This window comes from Dendrobates tinctorius, unplaced genomic scaffold (genome assembly GCF_039654945.1).
Source record: "Dendrobates tinctorius isolate UK_male_01 unplaced genomic scaffold, ASM3965494v1 ptg000003l, whole genome shotgun sequence".
NCBI lineage: Eukaryota > Metazoa > Chordata > Amphibia > Anura > Dendrobatidae > Dendrobates > Dendrobates tinctorius.
Window position 1 is genome coordinate 88055162 of NW_027361671.1, and position 23019 is coordinate 88078180.

The 23019-nt window shown below is 42.1% G+C and overlaps 1 protein-coding gene across 1 annotated transcript in view; it reads left to right on the forward strand.

Moving 5' to 3' along the window:
* Positions 1–18671, forward strand: part of LOC141080625 (uncharacterized) — an 86842-nt gene extending 68171 nt beyond the window's left edge. Inside the window, exons 4-7 of the mRNA XM_073565986.1 lie at positions 3501–4154; positions 14724–14820; positions 16861–17151; positions 17739–18671. Coding sequence (XP_073422087.1) covers positions 3501–4154; positions 14724–14820; positions 16861–17138 — 1029 coding nt within the window. The 3' untranslated portion in view covers positions 17139–17151; positions 17739–18671. The remainder of the gene's footprint in view (positions 1–3500; positions 4155–14723; positions 14821–16860; positions 17152–17738) is intronic.
* Positions 18672–23019: the final 4348 nt, after the last annotated feature.

The following is a 23019-nucleotide window of genomic DNA, read 5'->3' on the forward strand; positions in this document are numbered from 1 at the left end:
ATACTAAATATTACCACCACATAGATAGCAAATAATACCACATACAAGGGATAAATACCACCACACCATGACCAGACCAGATATTAACCCCACATAATGACTGAATAATGCTACACACACGGGATAAATACCACCACACCATCACCAGAATATGTTACCCCCAAATAGTGACTGAATAATACCACATACAGATGATAAATACCACTACATCATGATCAGACCAGATATTAACCCCACATAATGACTGAATAATGCTACACACACGGGATAGATACCACCACACCATCACCAGAATATGTTACCCCCAAATAGTGACTGAATAATACCACATACAGATGATAAATACCACTACATCATGATCAGACCAGATATTACCTCCACATAATGACTGAATAATGCTACACACACGGGATAAATATCACCACACCAATACCGTATGACATAATACCTCCACACAGTGACTGAATACTACAATACTGATCATTAAAAAATACTAATTACACTAATATTTTCATAAATGTCATTATACGCACGAGCCCTGTATATAGTATACAATGTGTAGTGTACAGGTAATTCAGTGATTACTAGTGACATACACAGGAGCTCTGTATATATGTGTCAGTGTACAGATAATACAGGGATCACTAGTGACATTATACACAGGAGCTCTGTGTATAGTGTCGGTGTACAGGTAATATAGGGATCACCAATGACATTGTACACAGGAGCTCTGTATATACTATACAGTGTATAGTATACAGGTAATACAGTGACTCACCAGTGACATTATAAATGTGAGCTCTGTGTATACTGTAGTGTCATTGTACATGTAATACAGAGATCACCAGTCACATTATACCCAGGAGCTCTGTATATAATGGTACCATCATTTTGGTCCAGGCCTATTTCATGAGTTTTATTTTTTAAAGAAATCTGTGGAAGCATGTTTGAAAAGCAATGCCTGACTTTCATTGGTTCATTTTCACAGATATTTGATTTATTACTACTTTTGTCAGATTCAAGTTATTTCTGTCACCATTGTGGGTTTTTCTGTCATTAAACGAGGGGTACCAACAATTTTGACCACGTGTGTATGTCACCTGTACCACCCGTAAAGTAAGACAGAGTAGTGTTGCTTGGGCGGTTAGGTCATTGGTGACTTTATTCAGGGCATTTTCAGTGGAGTGACGCAGTCGGAAGTCAGATTGTAAGCAGTCTAAGAGGGAGCAGGAGGAGAGGTGGTAGGACAATTAAAGATGGACGTGTTGTTTCAGCAGTTTAGAGGCATAGGGGACAAGTAATATGCGGTGATAGCTAGATACAGAAGATGGGTCAAGGGAGGGCTTTTTGAGGATGGGTGTTATTGAGGCATGATTGAAGCATGAGGGGAAAACAACAGTTGTTAGAGACAGGTTGAAGAGATGGGTTATGGTTGGGATGAAGACTGTGGTGAGATTTGTGATTAAGTGGGATGGGATCGGGTAGAGTGCACATGTAATGATATGTGATCTTGAGAGTAGAGTGGAAAGTTCATCTTCTACAATGGTGGCGAAGTTAGCTTTGGTGAAGAAGGGCTGAGTAGTTATGAGGAGGGGCTGTGGGGGTTGTAGGTCAAAGTTTCTCTGATATTATCAATCTTCTGCTTGAAGAATGAGGTAAAGTCTTCAGCTGAGATGAATTGAGAGGTAGGGGTGCTGGGGGACTGAGGAGAGAATTGAAAGTGTTGAATAGCTGTTTAGGGTTGTGAGAGAGGGATGGTATGAGTGTGGCCTTGAAAGTAGTGATGGACTGTTTGAATGCAATGAAGTGCCCATTGAGTTGACTCTTTTCCATCTCCGCTCAGCAACCTTGGAAGACCTCCTCTGTACTTTGGTCAGGGTGGTGTGCCAGGGTTGCTTGTTGATTTTGCGAGCTTTGATATGTGTGAGAGGGGCGACAAATTTGAGAGTTACAGCTATTGTGGTGTTATATAAAGCGCCAGCAGTGTCCACATTGTGTAAGGAATGTATGTCTGTAAGAAGGAGAATGGATTCAGAGAGTGAGTGTGGATTGAGGTGTTTAAGATTTCTGTGAGGGTGTGCAAGCTTGTGAAGTAGGGATTGTGCATCTAAAGAGGAAAGGGAAGAGAATATAAGTAGGTTGTGGTCAGAGAGAAGGAGAGGTGAGTTAGAGTGGTGGTTAGATAGGGAGAAGAGGCGAGTGAAGATGAGGTGTTGTGAGCTCATTTTCTCGTTCACCTTTGATGTCCGATGAACTCCCTCTGCTGGTGAAAGGAGGTGGTGAAACTGATTTGGATGGGAGAAACCTGTCACCTGAACAGGTGGATTGCGATTGGACATCCGGAATCTCTGAGTGGATATAAGGCAGCCGACGCCCTGTAGGGTTGCTGGTGATTTCTCTGCTCTGAGCTCTGGCCTCCAGTTCAGTTCCTGCCTTCTAAAGCTAAGTTTTGCTCTGTTATTGTTCCATGAGATTTTGTCTGATTTGCTTAGTTTTGTGTTCTGCCAGCCCCGGCTGGGGCTCTGCTGAATTTCCATTTTTGTCCCTGATCGGTTAAATCTCTTTTGCTCTGTCTTCAGAATATATCGGAGTGCTGATATAGGGATTTTGAAGTCTAGTGACTTCAGGGCTGTTTTTCCTATCAGACGTGTTGGGACATTTTTGGTAGGGTTTTTGCGGATTGCAGCAAGCATCTTTTCTGTCCTTTCCTATCTTGTTAGTTGGGCCCCATCGTTTGCTCTGCCTGTCTTTCTGTCTGTGTTTGTGTTTTCATCTGTTTTCACCGACAATACATGTTGGGGGCTGTCTATTGCTTTGGTGCTTTGGGGTCTGCTCTGGGGCAGTTTAGATTTCCCCTTTCTTTCTTTAGGCTTATTTAGTTCTCCGGCTGTGAAGAGGCGTCTAGGACCACCGTAGGAACGCTCCACGGCTACTGTTAGTTGTTGTGAATAGGATCAGGGGTTTGCAATCCGCTAGCTACCAACCTTTCTGGTTTTCTGGACTTAGCTTGCATTTGTGTTTTTTCCTCCTCCGGTGACTCATTCATAACAATGAGGTCCAGCGTGTGGCCATCTTTGTAAGTGACTGCAGAAGGCACCCTTGGATTCGCGGCGGATACTGCGTCCACTTGTTATATAGAACCACGTGGGACGGCCGCAGGTGCCTCCTTGCAGTATTGGTGTCTCCCTTTAAGCCCAGTCACTAAGAGCTCACAGTACAACTTATTGTACATTGATGAAGGTCCTAGACTGAAACGTATGTATGTATGTACTGCAATTCATTAAAACCACCTTTCTGCATCAGAATCTTTTTGGTGTGTGCCAAGTCTATATAAATTGAAGTTCACGGATTGGGATCCTACTTGTGCACCACCTCCGGTTACCAGGGTTGTGCCAACGGTTTTGTTCTAATACTGCTAACCCTTACGCTGTGCACACCCTCCTGGGCAATGACATCTCTTACTTTCTCGTACAATGCAGAGGAGACATCCAACATTATAGCACAATCCACTCTCCCCAGCGATTTTCTTAGACTTCCTCCCAAGGACACTCAGGTGGTGCACTAATTTGGAGCTACACTGTGTTACTCTCACTGAATACCTTAAAGTCCAGAGGATACCTAGGGGACTACGCGTTCCCCTACGTCCCATCCTCTTCAGCGATTCAAGTGATTTTTGCTCTCGTTTTGAACAGATTATTAACAAATGTTCTTTTGACCTTATCACTCTCACGTTAGAGCATCTGCATCTAGGAATCGCCAAGTGTAAAGAGGAAATCTCTAGTATAGAAACACAGCTATCATCCTCCATTAGCAACGAGGATTTTAACAATCTGAAGACCAAGATCAACGGAGTTATTGAACAACACCGACGAGACATTGAGACAAGGAAAAGGAACAAGTTCGCCCGTGACACAGAAGATTACAAACAAAACAGAGTCTATAAATGGCGAGAATCTTACATCTCTGGGAACTTCAACTTCTATCCCAACTACAGATCCACCACAGACATCTCGTCTTCGGGTTCGGATCACGAAAGACAGGCTCCATCAGGTCGTTTTTTAGGACAGAGACGCAGATCCACAAAGAGAAGAGGACCCGCAGGGGGAAGAGATCTACACAGAAATATGGACTCTGGTCGCATCACTCGCTCGCAGGTAATGACCCATTGGTAATTAATATTTCCTCAAAAAATCTAGGCATAGCAGAATACCGTGTATTACAAAAGGGTCTCTCCTTCTGCCCAAGCTATAGATACAATACATTTAATCTGGACATGGACCTTCAGAGGTTCTATAGATCATTGAGATTAAAACTGCATTTATCTAATGTTATCCATACTGATTGTAGGACTGTATCACCACACCCTCTACTGATATCTTCAGATAGCTTAGGCCTTAGAAATAAAAGTAATTTCAGACCACCCACGGGTTCACACACCTTGGAGACATTTATTTCCTTTATAGACAGTACATTCCAGAACCTGCGAGATGACATTTACAAAGGGCGAGTCCATTTCCCACCCAATCTCACTGCACTTGATCAACAAGCTTTAAAAACCCTACAGGATGATAAGGACATAATTGTCAAACCAGCTGATAAGGGGGGAGCTATTGTTATCCTTGATAAAACAATGTACTTGGGTGAAATTTATTGCCAACTGAGTGATACATCAGTCTATCAAACACTCAATAGAGATCCCACCAAAGAAGTTAAACAAATCATCCAGACTACTCTATCCAAATACAAATTGAGTGGTGTCCTAGATAACAAAACATGTGATTATTTAACTAAACTATTCCCTATCATGCCGGTCTTCTAAATACTTCCTAAAGTCCATAAAAACCTAGACAACCCACCAGGTAGACCTATCGTGGCTTCCACAGAGTCCATTTTCTCTCCCATCTCCAAATACCTGGAAAAAATCCTAACACCCCTAATTAAACAAACACCTTCCTTTTTACTGGATACAGGGGCCTTTCTGGATGTGATCCATACCTTGGACCGTATCCCTATAGATGCCATTCTAGTCACATTTGATGTGAAAGACTTGTACACATCCATTCCCCATACGGAGGGTATCCAGTCAGTACGAAGGATACTTACACTATCCAATTTTCACCCTGAACAAATCAACCTATGCTGCGAACTATTATCTATCGTACTAACAAAAAATTTCTTTCTTTTTGAGGATACATACTATCTGCAGACCAAGGGGACCGCTAAATGGCACCCTTGGATTCGCGGCGGATACTGCGTCCACTTGTTATATAGAACCACGTGGGACGGCCGCAGGTGCCTCCTTGCAGTATTGGTGTCTCCCTTAAAGCCCAGTCACTAAGAGCTCACAGTACAACTTATTGATGAAGGTACATTGATGAAGGTCCTAGACCGAAACGTCTGTATCTATGTACTGCAATTCATTAAAACCACCTTTCTGCATCAGAATCTTTTTGGTGTGTGCCAAGTCTATATAAATTGCAGAAGACCATTGAGCGAGGCTGAAGGAGGTAGTGAGAGATAGAAATTTAGTGACAGTTGAGCGAGAAGTGATTGTTGAAGTCACCCATGATGATTGTGGTGATATCAGCGTAGAGGAAATGAAGTAGACAGGTGGTGAAGTGATCCAAGGAGGTGGTGAATGGCCATGGTGGGTGGTAAATGACAGCCAGTTGGAGATTGGAGAGAGTAGATGCATACAGAGTGCGCCCAAAACAGGGGAGGGTAAAAGAGGGTGGTTGTGGAATTGGGGTAAAGGAACAGTTGTCTGACAGGAGAAAACTAACTCCTCTGCCATGCTTGCTGCTGTGGCAGGGAGTATGAGAAATATGTAATCCACCATAAGAAAGTGCAGCTAGAGAGGCTGTGTCAGAGGGGGTGAGACGGTTTTCGATGATGCCGAGGAAGGTAAGATTGTTAGTAATGAAAAGATCATGGATGTAGGAAAGTTTGTTGCAGACAAAGTGAACATTCCATAAAGCTCCTGTTAGTGGGACTGGGAAGGCGGGGGATGGGCGAATGAGTATAAGGTTAGAAGGATTATGGAAAGTTGTGATAGCTGTTGGATGAGAGGTTGAAGTGACTGTGGTGATGTGGTGAGGAGGACCAGAATTTGGAGAGATATCGCCAGCGGTGTGGAGAAGCAGAGTAAGGCTAAGTGCACACGTACCGGAACTCTCGCGGAAATTACCGCGAGAATTCCGGAATTCCAGTCCGCGGGAAAATCGCATTTTAAATTTTTTCCCGCGGAAAAACTAGCATTTTGCAAGCGTATTTAGCTTGCAAAATGCTAGCGTTTTCTAAGCGATCTGTAGCATCGCTTGGAGAACTGATTGACAGGTTGGTCACACTCGTCAAACATAGTGTTTGACGAGTGTGACCAACTTTTTACTACTGAGGCCGCCTATGCAGCATCAGTAGTAAAAGAAAAATTGCAAAAAAAAAAAAAATGGTGTTATTCTTACCCTCCGACGTACCGCGCATCCGTTCCCAGTAATCCTTTGCGAAAATGCCCGCGATGACTCGCGGTAATTCGCGATGACGTCGCGCGAAAGACAGCGAGACTTCGCGATCCCGCAAGAACGGACGCCATCGCGGGTATTTTCGCAAAGGATTACTGGGAACGGGAGCGTGGAGAGAAGCGGGAAGGCTGCGCGGGACGTCGGAGGGTGAGAATAACAATATTTTTTATTTTTAAATTCTTTTTTTTAAGGGATATGGTACCCAAAGCCTGGAGGACAGTCTCCTCTCCTCCGGACCGTGGGTACCATCCGCAATTGTTCTGCTTACTTTCCGCATGTTGTGCACAGCCACATGCGGGAAGTAAGCGGAACAATGCATTCCTATGGGTGCGGGATCGCCGCGATTCCGCAAATTAATGAGCATGCTGCGATTTTTACCGCAAAGCGATTCCACCGCGGTAAAAACCGCAGCATTAGCACAGCATTGCGGAATCCCATAGGAATGCATGGGATGCTTATTTTTCGTGCTTTCGCGGCAAAATCGCGCGATTAAAACCGCCGCGGAAACGCGAAAAAAACGCCACGTGTGAACTCAGCCTTCGTGTTAGCAAGTGTGGGCAGGAGAGGGTTTGAAATGGCTGTCTGCATTTGGATACAGAGGATTGTATGTTGAGGAACAGTTCTGAGGAGGAGGGGAGATGGATGGCTTGGTGGATAGCACTGCAGCCTTGCAGCGCTGGGGTCCTGGGGTCGAATCCCACCAAGGACATCTGCAAGGAGTTTGTATGTTCTCCTCGTGTTTGCATGGGTTTTCTCCGGATACTCCGGTTTCCATCCACATTCCAAAGACAACAGATAGGGAATTTAATTGAGAGCCCCATCTGTTGTGAGTTCATTTTCCCCTTCACCATTGAGGTCTGATGAACTACCTCTTCTGGTAAAGGAAGGTAGTGAGGCTGATCACAAAGCACCTGAGCAGAATGATGATGACTGGGTGACTGGAATTGCTGACTGGATATAAGGCAGCCGACGCCCTTCCGCATTGCGGGTGATTTCTCTGAGGGATTCTTGGAGACCAGTCTGATTCCTGCTCCTCAAAAGCTAAGTTTTTCTGCTCTGCTTTTTGCATTTGTGTTTTGGTTTTGTTTTGCCTTGTTTTTCTGATTTCTGCCTTTCCCTGCTGGGTGAGCTGAATTCCTTTTTGCTCTGTCTTCAGAAAATACCTGAGTACTGATAGTCTTTTTGAAGCCTAGCGTCTTCAGGGCTTTTTTCCCTATCAGTCTGTTGGCTCTTGTTTTTGAGAGGGTTTTGGCGGATTGCAGACAGCAGCTTTTCTATCCTGTCCTATATATCTTGGGCCCCATCATTTGCTCTGCCTATCTTTCTATCTGTGTGAGTGTTTTTTCATCTTGCTTCACCATCATTATATGTTGGGGGCTGCCTATTGCTTTGTGGTCTGCTCTGGGGCAGTTTAGATTTCCCTTTCTGTCTTTAGGCCATGTAGTTCTCCGGCTGTGATCGAGGGGTCTAGGGCACCGTAGGAACCCCCCACGGCTACTGCTAGTTGTTGTTGTTAGGTTCAGGGGTCTGCAATCCGATAGCTGCCAACTTCTCTGGTTTTCTGGACTTAGCTAGTATTTCTGTTTTTGACTCCTACGGTGACTCATTCATAACACCCATCGGGGACAGTGATGATAATGTGTGTAAACTGTAAAGCGCTGCGGAATATGTTAGCGCTCTATAAAAATAAAGATTATTATTATAAAGATGACCAGCTCATTACTTGGTGTAGAGGTTGGGTAGTAAGTAGAAAGTGAAGGATTATAGGGATGAGAGTGTAAACAAACAAAAACATTGTTTACAGTGACTAAGTATCCAATTACCTTCATTTCCCTTCTCATTCAATTCTGTTATAATTCATAGCTGCACACTTCTATTTTGCACTTGTATAGTTCACTATTTCTATTGGCTAGAAATGCATTCAGAAGAGGAACTGAGGGGAGTGGTCTGTGCTCATCTTGGTCAGATAATTAAGACTGAGCCAGATGCAGGATTTTTGAGGTAGCATAAACAAGGAGGTCATAAATAACATTTGAAGTATAGCAGTGGTTAGTTGAAAAATATACCAAATGATTGCAAGGAGCAGAGGTAGGGAAAATCAGGATGGAAAGCTGAATGACGTACCAATTAATTGCAAGGAGCAGAAGTAGGGAAAATCAGGATGGAAAGCTGAATAGCATACAAAGTGATTGCAAACAGCAGAGGCAGGGAAAATCAGGATGGAAAGCTGAATGACATACCTGTAGGAAGAACAGATAAATAGACATGCTGATTAGAGTGGTAGATGGTGGTAGATTGCAATATACACTCTGTACACATCATATTTAATTCTAGTATAGTTCATAGCTGCACACTTCTATATTGCACTTTTATGGTGCACTGTGCAGACTGACGTCTTGCAGATGTATTTGCAATATATTTTATCTTAACCCTTATCTGTTCCCTCCCCCACCCAGAGAGGTGTGAGCCCAAAATGTATAGCATTACACTGACCAGACAGAGAGGGGCTAACAGACAAGGATAAAAGTAAACTACAATAATACAAATATACTCCCAAAACAACAGAGTGGGAAACCGGAGAAATAAGAAGGAGTAACCAAATATGAGTGGATGAGGATAAACATGCAAACCAACACCAAGCAGAAATCTCCTAATCAATTCCCAAACCACCTACTCCCAACACTGAACTTCTCTTTCAACACTGAACCTGGAAGTGTAAGCTATCACATGCAATTTCCAAGTGCAATTGTTGAGCATATATACCAGAGAGGAGTGGCCACACAGGACAGCTGAGACAATTCAGGATGGAGAGCTCCAAGAGATCAACTGAACTGATTAAAGGGGGTTTTACACACTAACAATATCGCTAAAGCATCACCGATTTGGCGCAGCAGCGATATCGCTAGCGATATCGCTATGTGTGATACTTACCTCCGACCGGCTCCCCCACTGTCCATCGCTGATCGTGCGAGATCACACAGCTCCATTTCTCGTCGGGCGCTTCCTGCTGGGCTTCCTGCTGGTGCCGACGAGCGACGTGTCGATGCGGACGGAGGACGTCAGGATCGCCGCGTCTGAAAGGTAAGTATCGTCCGCTAGTATGGAAGCTCAGTAGCAATCATTTAGCGATGCACCGGCGATCCTGACCGGGTCATATCGCTGGTCGGGATCGCTGGTGCATTGCTAAATGTAAAGGGGCCTTAAGGATAAACCTGCACCATTTAATAGGATGGTGAAGAAGTTCTAATCCGTGCAGGCGTTCATGTGACCAAATGCCATTATCTTGAGGTCCCTCTCATGGTATCAGTAACTTTGTGACAGTAGCATAGCTGACTTCTGGTTGTGTGCAATGCATGGTAAATCTGAGGAACACCATGATCAATATATAATTGCAATGATTTTCAGTGGAAATAAAATGATAAAATTATCTTATGACTGTCTCAATAAATCCAATTTGTCAGTATCCTCACAATAGTATTGTAAGTTGCTCTCTTACCCAAGCCAATGCAATTCCACACCAACATTAAAGCTCTGATACATCACAGATCTCTACCATTCAATCCATACAACAGGAGGACAAGCCATCCTTTTTCTTTAATACATAGCACTCTTGTTTCATGATTGCTGGTCTTTCTTTATATGGACAATATGGACATGTATGTTTAGCATATTTTTTTTGTTAGAAAGTTTCTAGAAAGACAGTACGGCTAAGTTCACACGTAGCGGAACTCTCGCGAAAATTACTGCGAGAATTCCGGAATTCCATTCCGCGGGAAAATCGCATTTTAAATTCCCGCGATTTTCCCGCGGAAAAACTAGCATTTTGCAAGCGTAATTAGCTTGCAGAATTCTAGCGTTTTCCAAGCGATCTGGAGCATCGCTTGAAGAACTGATTGACAGGTTGGTCACACTCGTCAAACATAGTGTTTGACAAGTGTGACCAACTTTTTACTACTGAGGCTGCCTATGCAGCATCAATAGTAAAAGATAGAATGTAAAAAAAAAAAAGAAAAATGGTGTTATTCTTACCTTCCGGCGTCCCGCGCAGCCCTTCCCAATAATCCTTTGTGAAAATGCCCGCAATGGCGTCCGTTCTCGTGGGATCGCGACGTCTCGCGGTAATTCGCGATGACGTCGCGCGAATGACCGCGAGACTTCACGATCCCGCGAGAACGGACGTCATCGCGGGCATTTTCGCAAAGGATTACTGGGAACGAGAGCGTGGAGAGAGGCGGGAAGGCTGCGTGGGACGCCGGAAGGTGAGAATAACAATATTTTTTATTTTAAATTCTATTTTTTACAGGGATATGGTACCCAAAGCCCGGAGGACAGTCTCCTCTCCTCCGGACCGTGGGTACCATCCGCAATTGTTCTGCTTACTTTCCGTATGTTGTGCACAGCCACATGCGGGAAGTAAGCAGAACAATGCATTCCTATTGGTGCGGGATCGCCGCGATTCCGCAAAATTAATAAGCATGCTGCGTTTTTTACCGCGAAGCGATTCCGCCACGGTAAAAACCGCAGCATTAGCACAGCATTGCGGAATCCCATAGGAATGCATGGGATGCTTATTTTTAGCGTTTTCGCGGCAAAATCGCGCAGTTAAAACCGCCGCGGAAATGCGAAAAAAACACGTGTGAACTCAGCCTAACACCTTAAAATAATAATGATGACCTGTGTAATGAAAAGCACACATTCAACTAATTGAAAAATAATGAATACATTTAAATTACTATCAAAAGCCTAAGCAAAAGGCATCTGTTCAATACAGAAAAAAATGATTGTTTTTCATTTCGATGACAAGGAAACACTTATTTGCTTTATTTAAGACATATTGATTAGATGCACAATTCTTCCAGCTAAGTTGAATTACATTTTTGCTAGGGGTAGTTTACTTCCTATCCCGTAGCGCAATCACCGGCATCGATCACCCGTTATTAACGCTGGTGGTAGCCTCATGCAAGAAGTGACCTATATGGCTATATATATATCTCCAGAGAGAAAGTGAGAGATTCATCAACATGCAACGTTTCTCAAGTTTGTTATGAGGAGAAATATGGTAATTTCACTTTTTTTTTAAATCACATTTCAAAAGGAGCTTTTTGTGTTGATCTTTCCAGGCAAGATTATTTCTGACTTTACGCCGCCTTCCCTTTTGGTGATAAACCGTTATTCAGGTATGTCTTTCTTCTTTGAATTATCGTGTTTTTGCTCTCTAGAACTAGGGTTAAAATGAACAGAGAATGCAGAATTCCAATTCAGTGGCTTTGAAAAAATACAGGTGGCAATTACCCAGCGATGAATGTAAGCAAACACGATCCTGTTACGGCTGTGATAATTATTTAGTAAGAACTGTATTCCTACTGGGTTGCTGGTGGGATCGCATCTTTAAGACACCAATTTTATGTAATAAAAACATCAATATAATGTAAACAGCCCCAAATCACCGCTGGCTGGTGAGCAATGCACATGACTGCTACCGTCAGACATTTATGATGTTCAATGAATGTGTGTATCTGTATTCCCAATGGTAAGAAATGAAATAGCTGTCTATGAAAGATTTTTTTCTCTCCCCGTAAAAGGATTTGTCTGGGTGAATTCATCGAGGCGTGTCTGTCATTGCTTTATTTGCAGTACAAGTGGTGAATGTACGTGATTCTGCTGATGGAAAGGAAGAAAATTGCCCCTTGCAAAAGATATACTTCAATTTAGCCGGAAGAATTGTGCATCTAATTGATAGGTCTTAACAAAAGCAAACCAGTGTTATCTTACTATTTAAATAAAGAAAAATCATTTCTATACTGAACAGATGCCATTTTCTTGGTCTCTCTGAGTTGTTATTTAAATGTATTCATTATTTTTCAATCACTTGAATGTGTGCTGTTCATTACGTTCCTATGATTAAACAAACAGTTCAAGGTGAAATTCAATCAGACGAACAAGGGAAGATATAAAGACAGAATGTCCTGATTGTCAAGGAGCAAATATATACAAAAGTCAAGAAAACAATTCTCCACAACTTCATGTATTTTTTTTCTCTACTGATAACTATATATTTATAAAGAGAGGGTTGCAGAATTGAACTAGTCTCTGTTTTAGTGCTTATCTACGTATTAATTAAAGGATTATACAGTACACTAAATAATAAATCAATCAGGTCCTTGCACTAGTCAAATTTTTGATAGCATTAAAGAGGTTTTACCATTTCATAAAGTAATAGCATTTCACTGAAATAGGCAATCACTTTACGATCAGGAAGGGTCTGACCTCTTAGAGAATGAGAATGGAGATGGTTTAGCTCTGGGCTACCTTTACTGTTTTTGCCACAACACAGCTGTGCAGGGAACTACTGTGGAATTTTGCTCAAGTGAATGGGGCCAGCTGCAGTTCGTTGCAAAGCTAAGTTGCCTGGAGTGCCTCTGTGTAAAGGTACTGTCACACTTAGCGATGCACCAGCGATCCCGACCAGTTATATGACGCGGTCAGGATCGCTGGTGCATCGCTAAGTGGTCGCTAGTGAGCTGCCACACAGGCAGATCTCACCAGCGACATAGCAGCTGTCGGGGGTTGTTACATACCTGTCAGACGCGGCGATCCTGACGTCCTCCCGCCCGTGTCCACGCGTCGCTCATCGGTGCCACAGGAATCCCAGCAGGAAGCTGACGACGAGAAACAGTCCAGGAGGTTCTCGCACGATCATCGATAACCAGCGGGGGAGCGGTCGGAGGTAAATATCAGACATAGCGATATCGCTAGCAAAATCGCTATAACGTCACAAAAACAGTGATGTTATAGCGATATTGCTAGCGATATCGCTTAGTGTGACAGGCCCTTAAAGCTAGGGAAAAATCACTTTATCAGTGTTGACTTTGTCCTCATGATGTTACAAACATGCAATATTTGCCACTGTCCGTGGGTCATTCAATCCTTTAAAAGCACTGTTTTTGAAGATCCTTATAAATTGCAACCATAGACTGTATACTTCTATATTTCATTTTTAATTCTTTCTCAGACTATATGTCAGATATCAAGAGGCTTTGTCATAAACAAATGGGTATGATGAAGGTGTAGTCAGGTCACAGTCCAAGGTCAGAATTCCGGAAAGGTAGTGGATCAGGACAAAAGTAGGAAAGCCAAACAGATGGTAAAAGGCAAGGTCCAAGGTCCGGCAACAAAGATCAAATACAGGAACAAAGAGAGCAGAGCAAGTGCATACGATTTGAGCTATGCTACAATTGGCACTAATTGGAGGCAGAGAGCCAGCTAAATACCTAGGTAATCACTAGAATAGCAGACATATGGAGGAAGCCCCCACACCCAGGCCCTGAATGGATGGATGAACCATAACTCAACACACCGACAGCTCATCACACCCCATCATCCTATTGGACGGCTGAGCTGTCCATCACCATACTTGCAGCTCAGCATGCCCCTGTCCTACATTGTACGGCTGAACTGTCACTTTTTCCAGACACTCTGATCAGCAGAATCATGACAATATACTCAATTTCAGATTCACCCATATTCTATTGATCTCATTTATAACTTTTTAATTGCATGGTGCCTACAATAAAACATGATGGTAGTAGTATCCTCATGAGTGCTGCTGGTGTCGGAGAGCTACATTTCATTGATGGTATCATGAGTTTACAGATATACTGCTCTATATTGAAAAAGAAGTTGATACCATCATTATGTGCTCTTGGTAGATGTGCATGTGATCCAAAAGATACATCTGTTGCATTTCTAAAGATAAGAACAATAGGGTGAAAGTGACAAGTATGTCCCCTGAACTGATCCCAGTTGGACACCTATATGGAATTCTGAAGAGATAAGTTGAGCATTACTCTCCATCCAGCATCCAGAGTCTGAAAGAGGTCATTCTTGAAAAATGCAAAAAAGGTACATTTTGCAATATGTCGACAACTTTTTCATTCCATGTCTAGAAGATTTGGTGTTGTCCTTTAAAATCATGCCATCCATACAAAATACTAAATTTAGAAGTTTTTTGTAAAACTGAAGATTTTGTGAAGAAAGTCATATTATTAACCTTACTTTCATATTATGGGTTAAAAAATGTTTTATGAAAGTCAGTCTGCTCAAAAGTCTTGAAATTATTTTTGTGTTCAGTTGTTTAGTGGGATATTGATTAAAATCTTACTTATTTTCTAAGGGGGTGTATTCATTTAAGATTTTTTTTTGCAGGAGGAGGGGGAACTGACACTAACAGCTCCACTGGGCAACCAACTGTTAAGAAGTGGGCAAAGGGACAGAAGTTGCAGTAGGGACTATGAAACTCCAGGTATGTCCATGAATAAGAAGGTGCAGTATTCACGAGTGTCACGGTTCTTACAATGTTCTGATTAACAGGGGACTCGAAGATCATAAAAATAGCTAGTGAAGTGCCCAATGACATGGTCTAAATTTATTACTAGAAGGATTTAGTGTGTCTTGTGCATTTTTCTATTTTGACACAGCCATCTTTGCACTTTTAAAGGGCATGATGTCCGTGAATGGACAGCTTGCTGACAAGTGTTGGTAAGATACGCTTATAAACCCATTCCTTCTGCATTATATATTAGAATGTGTGATACAAAAGACTTAAGGTAAATTATGGCATGAACATAAGGACTTTAAATTATGCATTCTTACATCTCTATTACTGGTCTTCTTAAGGTGCTGTTTTGTTTGTAGACTAAAGCAGAAAACAATGTTAGGTCTGCTTCATGCACATTTTTTTTCTGCCTTTTTTCATTGATTGTAAAAAATACCTAATAATTCATATGTTTACATAGAATATTTACACACTCTTTGATGTCATTATTTTAAAAATTTATGTTTTTGTTTTTTTTCAAGCAAGACACTGCTGATTCACTCCAATTTTTTTTTTCTGAAAAATACTACGTTTGAAACGAGGCTAAAGGTCCCTGTACACATTTTATCACAGTCAGCTAAATCTATCATTTTTTCACATGATCAAGCTATTTCAAACATGGAATGTTTTTATGGGCCTATAAACTCGCCCCAAAGACTTGATATCAGAGAAGAGAAGGACTACAAAGTTTTAATTTAAATATCCCATCCTTTTGTTTGCCCAGGAAATAGGTTACTGCCAGAGGTGTTTGGAAATGGCTTTCACACTCATGTCCAAGTGGAAAAATGAGCTAAGCTTTCATGTATATGGGGTAGTGGAGAGAGATACAGTAGCTGTTACAACTGAATTTAGTGATATAGTTTTTTACCATATTAACAGTTTATCCTCAAGATAAGCTTTCAATGTCAGATCACTGGGGAGCTAAAGGGAACATGTCAGTTAATACATGCTGATACATTGGCTGTAGTATCTCATCCATGTATATTTTTCTCTGTAATGCTGCAGCATTTCAGAGAAAAAAATACTTTTAATTACTGCTAAGGACTGAGCTTCACGGGTGACTAGTCATAACGCTGGGTCCCCAGTGGCTTCTCCGCGCCTTCTGCAGCGGTTCAGACACATACATGGATGGGATACTACAGCCAGTGGCTCATACTGTATATGCTGCCCATGGTTTCACCAGCATCTATAAGCTGACAGGTTTCCTTTAAGGGGTCAAAACCCTGTTGTTTATTCCCATGCAAGTCATTGGGACTTAACTGCTGCCACAGACAAAGTGTAAGGTCCTATGCCTCCTGTAAAGAAAAGAGTAAGTGACACTTAATTGATTAGTAGGGGTGTCAGGACCCACTTTTATCCTTAAATGAAAAAAAGAAATCCCCATACCTTTACTTAGTCACTAGATTAGTAGCACTAGGTTATGTTCAAATAGTTATAACTAAAAATAAAAATCAAATAATACACGAAAAACTACATTGCATGATTGGCTTCGGTAGTGGTGTAGTCATAAATGGCATCATTGACTCTTATGCCCAACTATATATGATTGACAACAATTTCAATTAGAATTTTCATCTTCCTGACCATGCCAAAATGTTCAACTTTGAGATGTAAGCTTATGTATTTATATGTTTGCAGTACAGTGGAACCTGCAATTTGTTGTTTTCTCCTGTGTGGGAAACTCCATGAGTTGTTGGAAACTACTGTTTAGGCTCATGGCAGGTCTTGCAATAGAAGGAGCGTTAGGCTAGGTTCACATTGCGTTTAGTACAATCCGTTTAATGGATCTGTTAAATGGATGTGCTGAAATGAGCCAAATTTGGTGTAAAATTTGCTTCGCGTTTACGCTTGTGCTAACCCATGTGACTGTGTTATGTCGTTTTGATATCCGTTCATGAAACATCCGTTTGTCAGCCTACAGGCACTGTCAATAAAGTTGTTCATTTTTTTTTCTTTGCCTTTTGTCAGCGTCAGGTGTGGGTGGACACACATTCTCCATTTTGGAAGCATCGAGTGAACTTCTGGCTGCAAGCAAGATGTTTGTGTCTGAGCTTGTTAGATTTCGTTTGATGCAGCTGCGACGTCGGCAGAGAAGGCGTATTTCCCAAAGGAGATATTGGATCCATGAACTGAATTTTTTACGGAATACATGTGGTGCCTTTCACACCCTGGATGTTCAGCTTCGGGATCATCCCTTTAAATTTCAAAGGTATCTGCGCACAACATTTCTGCGGAGCAACATTTAGTCGTGACTTTGAGGTAAATATCCTGTTCTTAACATTGTTCTATTGACAAAGACTGGATGTATGTCTTATGAGGAAAAGTTGCAGGATTTGGGAATGTTTAGCTTGCAGAAGAGAAGACTGAGAGGAGACTTAATAGCTGTCTACAAATATCTCAAGGGCTGTCACATTGTAAAAGGATCATCTTTATTTTCATTTGCACAAGCAAATGGGATGAAGCAATGGGATGAAACTGAATGGGAGGAGACACAGATTAGATATTAGAAAAAACTTTTTGACAGTTAGAGTGATCAATGAGTGGAACAGGCTGCCATGGGAGGTGGTGAGTTCTCCTTCAATAGAAGTCTTCAAACAGAGGCTGGACAGACATCTGTCTGGGATGATTTAGTGAATCCTGCTTTGAGCAGGGGTTGGACCAGATAACCCAGGAGGTCCCTTCCAACTCTACGATTCTATGATTCTAATTTATCGTGGTGCATGTCTTTTAATTTTCTACACGTTGCCAATTGTTCGAGTCCATTTTAACTTGCCTTTTTTTTGTTTTCTTTAAAAAAAACAGTCCAATATGTCCAAAGTGCTAATTTTTTTTCTGTATTGTCATAGATATCTGGCTACTGGTGAAACTTTTGCGTCACTGCATTTTCAATTTCGTCTGGGGAAATCGACTATTTGCCAACTAGTTCGGGAAACTTGTCATGCCAGTTGGAACAACTTACAACCACAAGTGCTACCGAACCTGACAACACAAATGTGGCTATCAATTTCAAAACAACTTGAGGATGTGGCTAATTTCTCGAATTGCATTGGTGACGTGGACGGGAAGCACATTCAGATTCAGAAAACTGTGCATAGTGGATCCTTGTACTATAATTACAAAAAATACTTTTCCATTGTTTTAATGGCTATTGCGGATGCTAGATACCGTTTTGTAGCTGTGGATATCGGTGCATATGGGTGGACGAACGATTCCAGAGTCTTCAAAGAGTCCAACATGGGGAAATGTTTGTACAGAAACAACTTCAACATACCCTCAGCACGGCCACTACCGGGGACCGAAGGTCCAAGCTTGCTTTATGTTTTAGTTGGAGATGAGGGGTTCCAACTCAGACGAAATCTCCTAAAGCCGTACTCAAGCAGTAGTCTAAACTCCACAAGACGCATATTTAATTATCGCTTGAGCCGTGCAAGATGTTATGTGGAATGTACCTTTGGTATTTTGACTCCAAAATGGTGTATATTACTAACTTGCATGGAACTTCAGCCTGAAAATGTTGACCGTGTAGTGAAGGCATGCATCTGCCTGCACAATTTTTTGTGCAGACATGAACCCCTGCTGGTGGACCCCGATGACTGTGAGTCAAACCTCATGAGCATAGATTCCACATCAGTTCGTTCTACCGTTGTGATCATGAGGATTCGGGATCAATTTGTAAACTATTTCATACATGATGGTCTTGTTCCATGGCAAGACATGTATGTGTAAAAATTTTTAACGACTGTTTAGTGGTGTATGTTCTATGTGTATTGCAATTGTTATTTTTTGAGGGGTGTTTTTTCAACTTTATGTAACGTATAATACATTTTCTAAAAAAAAAAATAACAATGTAATTTGTATAATAATATAAAATTTTACTAAAAAAACATTTGAAGACATTTGTCTTCCAATCAGAATGTTGTTATACATTTTTAACATATGCGATCCCATAGGGATAACCAAAAAGTACAAAATGAATGTTGTTAAGCAAAAATATAACACACAAATATCAAAGGCTATATTGCCCAACTTTGGTGATGTTTCTCAGTTATTACAGACTGTGATATTGGGTGGGCATATTGTCTGCTCAACTGTACGCCGGACTGCTGCATTGCCCTTCCATTTCCATACCCGGTTCACCCTTGACTCTGTATGGTACTTGAAGAGAAAACTGAGCAGAGCTCCAAAAAAGCGACTATAAGTCCAGGGTAAAGTCAAAAAAGTTTTTATTTTAATTAAGACACATCCAGATACAAATGGGGGAGAGTGGGCGATAAAGTGCGAAACCGCACACCGCATGGATAAAAAAAGGATTGCTGTACAACCAGAACCTATGCAGTAACAAAGCATACATAAAGTTACTAAATTATCACAAAGTACATATAGTGCATGGCAATGTATGGCAATTAGGAATAGACCGCCAAACAGTATATATGTAGATATATATCTCTTTATACCAGCTCCATCCATCAAGTAAACAGCTAGATACACAGATCATTATCAGGTAGCAGGTGACCATTCACCATGGTTAGACAGATATATGATGCCTAAGAAGCATAGTAATAAGAGAGGAAGCATAAATTACCTAATGAAATGGCGGGCAGAGGCTCCAGCAGTCAGCAATCCACCCCAACGATCGTTTCGGAGGGTTACTCCTTCATCATATTACTATGCTTCTTAGGCATCATACATCTGTCTAACCATGGTGAATGGTCACCTGCTACCTGATAATGATCTGTGTATCTAGCTGTTTACTTGATGGATTGAGCTGGTATAAAGAGATATATATCTACATATATACTGTTTGGCGGTCTCTTCCTAATTGCCATACATTGCCATGCACTATATGTACTCTGTGATAATTTAGTAACTTTATGTATGCTTTGTTACTGCATAGGTTCTGGTTGTACAGCAATCCTTTTTTTATCCATGCGGTGTGCGGTTTCGCACTTTATCGCCCACTCTCCCCCATTTGTATCTGGATGTGTCTTAATTAAAATAAAAACTTTTTTGACTTTACTCTGGACTTATAGTCGCTTTTTTGGAGCTCTGCTCAGTTTTCTCTTTAGGTAGTTTGCGATTGTCCTTATCGTCCATTTATTTTCTGTCTGCTATTGAATTATTATGCTGATTTCTTGATATTTAAAATGTAGACACCTGTCAAAGGTACTTTTATTTCTGTATGGTACTTGGTATGACGGCATGTCTGTTTCCTGATCTTGAGGAAGTCGGTTCCTGAGGGCCCAAAAATTCGCTAAATAGATCATGCAATCTTTGCCTAAACATAACATTTCTGTGTGGTGGAATCTTTTGAGCTACTGACACATACGACAAAAACAGCAGCTTCCACTCATTGGCTGCATATACAGATTCACGGTCTTGCAAAGCCGCAATTTCCTGCCTTAGATCTCTGTGTTCACTGTGACACAGATCCTCTAGGCGTTGCAGTCCATCGACAATTATGGCATCGACGTAATTTTTGCCTGATGATTTCTTGCATCCGCGCTGTGCTTGCAGATGGGCACTGACAACAGGATCCACAGTACCGCTGTTCAGTGATTGTGGCTCGCTCAGGACTGACTGTTAGGGCTGGCGGAACGCACCAAATAATCAAATAATAGTCAGGTGCTTTCGCAGCCCAGGGTCCACCATGCAGGGGTGGTAAACTGCTGCTTTGTAATAGCGGAAGTATGAAGCGGTATACAGAAGGTCACACGTGGGTTAACGTCACCCAATGTGAACAGGGCGAACTCTGTTACCTCACAGAACCGCACTACCGCAGAACATAAATGCCGGAGCCTGTTGAGCTCACAGAGCTCGGCAATGGAGCGCACAGAATGAGGTCACAGAACTCTGCCCCAAGGACACGGGGTCAAAGTCCCTCTAGACCTTCTGAGCGCGCGGCGTCGCACCTGCGGATGCCACTATAGACGCTGACTATGGTGGAGTGTCGAGCATGTGCACTGTGGCGTGCAGAGCCACTGGTGGACACTGATGCCAGTCTCAGACTCTGCCTCTACCTACACCTAAGCCTGGGCGCTTAACAGGCTAGGCTGCACAACACATGCGTACCAAGGGTAGGGGTTTCTTAATGAGTCATTCACCAGAGACATTCATATATGCATACAACACTCACTCCTCATAGTCTGGAAATGCAGTCTATACTAGCGCATGGCCGAGCGGCCATGCAAACCTTTTATAGCAGCATCCTTCCGGGACCTTCCTGATCTTCCTGATGGTCCAATCTGAGCTGAAGAAGGACCTGAGCATGTGACCTCCGATCTCCAATGAGAGATCGTCCCACGGGCATGCTCAGTGGTCCGAAAGGAGGACTTAGTCCCTAGAGTAGCTCGCTGCTGACCAGCATGCATTGCTATAGCTGGACCAGAGGTGGCAGCAGCAACCAAACCCACAGAGCTGGTCTGAGCAGAGCGCCGGGATCGACGAGTCTGCTGAGCAGGTTCCTCTGCTGCCGAAGAGGAATGGGAGACTGCCGGATGCAAGGCTCGGGATTCCTGCTGTGCAGCGACAGGAACCCGACGCCTAACACTGACACATCTTCAGTGCCTGTCTGTTGGCTTGGTTGCTTCTGAGATGGCTCCGATGCCTCAGCCTCTGCATATCGTTCTATCCAAAAAAAGCTAAATAATTTTAGTGATTTGAATAAAGACTTGGTTCCCTATTACTTTTTAACATCTAAAAAAGCAAACGCTGGGATGTTTTTTGTAGAAACATCAATTGCTTATAATGGATGTAAGGGGTGACTCGCTTCCCACCAGATCCACTTGGGCTATTTTGGCTGTTGCGGAAGTCTCTTACAAATCAATCCCTGATGGATCTCCACCGGGTATGTACTGCATCGGCTACAGTAAAAAATCAAATAAATAAATAGATTTTATATATTTTACAATATTTACATTTCAGAAAGTTACGTTGAGCGTTAATTACCAATTTTTTTTTAGTGGAGGCAGACTTCTCCATATACCGAGGGTCCAACTGGCAGATTATCTTCTCCCACAACTTTCTGTTTTTAATAATATCATTGTGGGAGCTGTCGCTCTGATCCCATATGGACGGATTTGCCTCCACTAGTGTTATAAGTGTCTTGTTTTCTATGTCCAAGGGCTCCTCGTCAACCTCAATGTGCTTTAATTTTTTTGAGGGATGCTTGGGCTACGTAAATACAAATTGTTAGATCACGTTAGTTGTATATTCTCACTTCCCCAAAACTACAATATTTGTAATGAATTAATATCTATAATGTAAATAATTTTTCACATTTTTAGCACTGTCAGATTTTTAACAATTAGATTTCATGGTTTTGTTGTTTATCTTTGTTGTTGTGTGTCTTTTAACTGGTTGTTTGGCATGTTTTGACATGTATGTGGTTTTTTAAAAAAAGGGTTTTAATTGTTGTGCTATAGTGTTGTTTCTTGAGTTATGTTGCTTTTGTATGTTTAATGATTTGTTTTACAAAAAAAATAAAATTATTTCAACAACCTACAATGTAGGACAAAAACAATAAAAACAATTACAATTCAGGTATCAATTTATCGTTTAAAAAAACATAAGTTGTTCCATGTACCTTTTTGGCCGCTTTGGAATGTTTTAAAACCATACCTTTAGTACACATATACATCGGACGGCCAATGCACACTCACTGCTGCACACTCACCACTGGCTGCACACTCACCACTGCACACTCACCGCTGCACAATCACCAATGCCTGCGCACTCACCACTGCACACTCACTGCTACACACTCACTGCTGCACAATCACCAATGCCTACTCACTCACCACTGTACACTCACCTCTACACACTCAACGCTGCATACTCACTGCTGCACAATCACCAATGCCTGCACACTCACCACTGCACACTCACCGCTACACACTCACCGCTGCACAATCACCAATGCCTACACACTCACCACTGCACACTCACCGCTACACACTCACCACTGCACACTCAACGCTGCACACTCACCGCTGCACTCTGAAAGGATGCATATAGAATATATTTAGAATTGCACTTACATTGCCTCAGCTCGGTCAGTGCACACAGGGTTCCTGGCGATTTCAGACTGCAGAGTGTGCAGAGTGTATTCTCCAAAATGGCTGAAGTCAT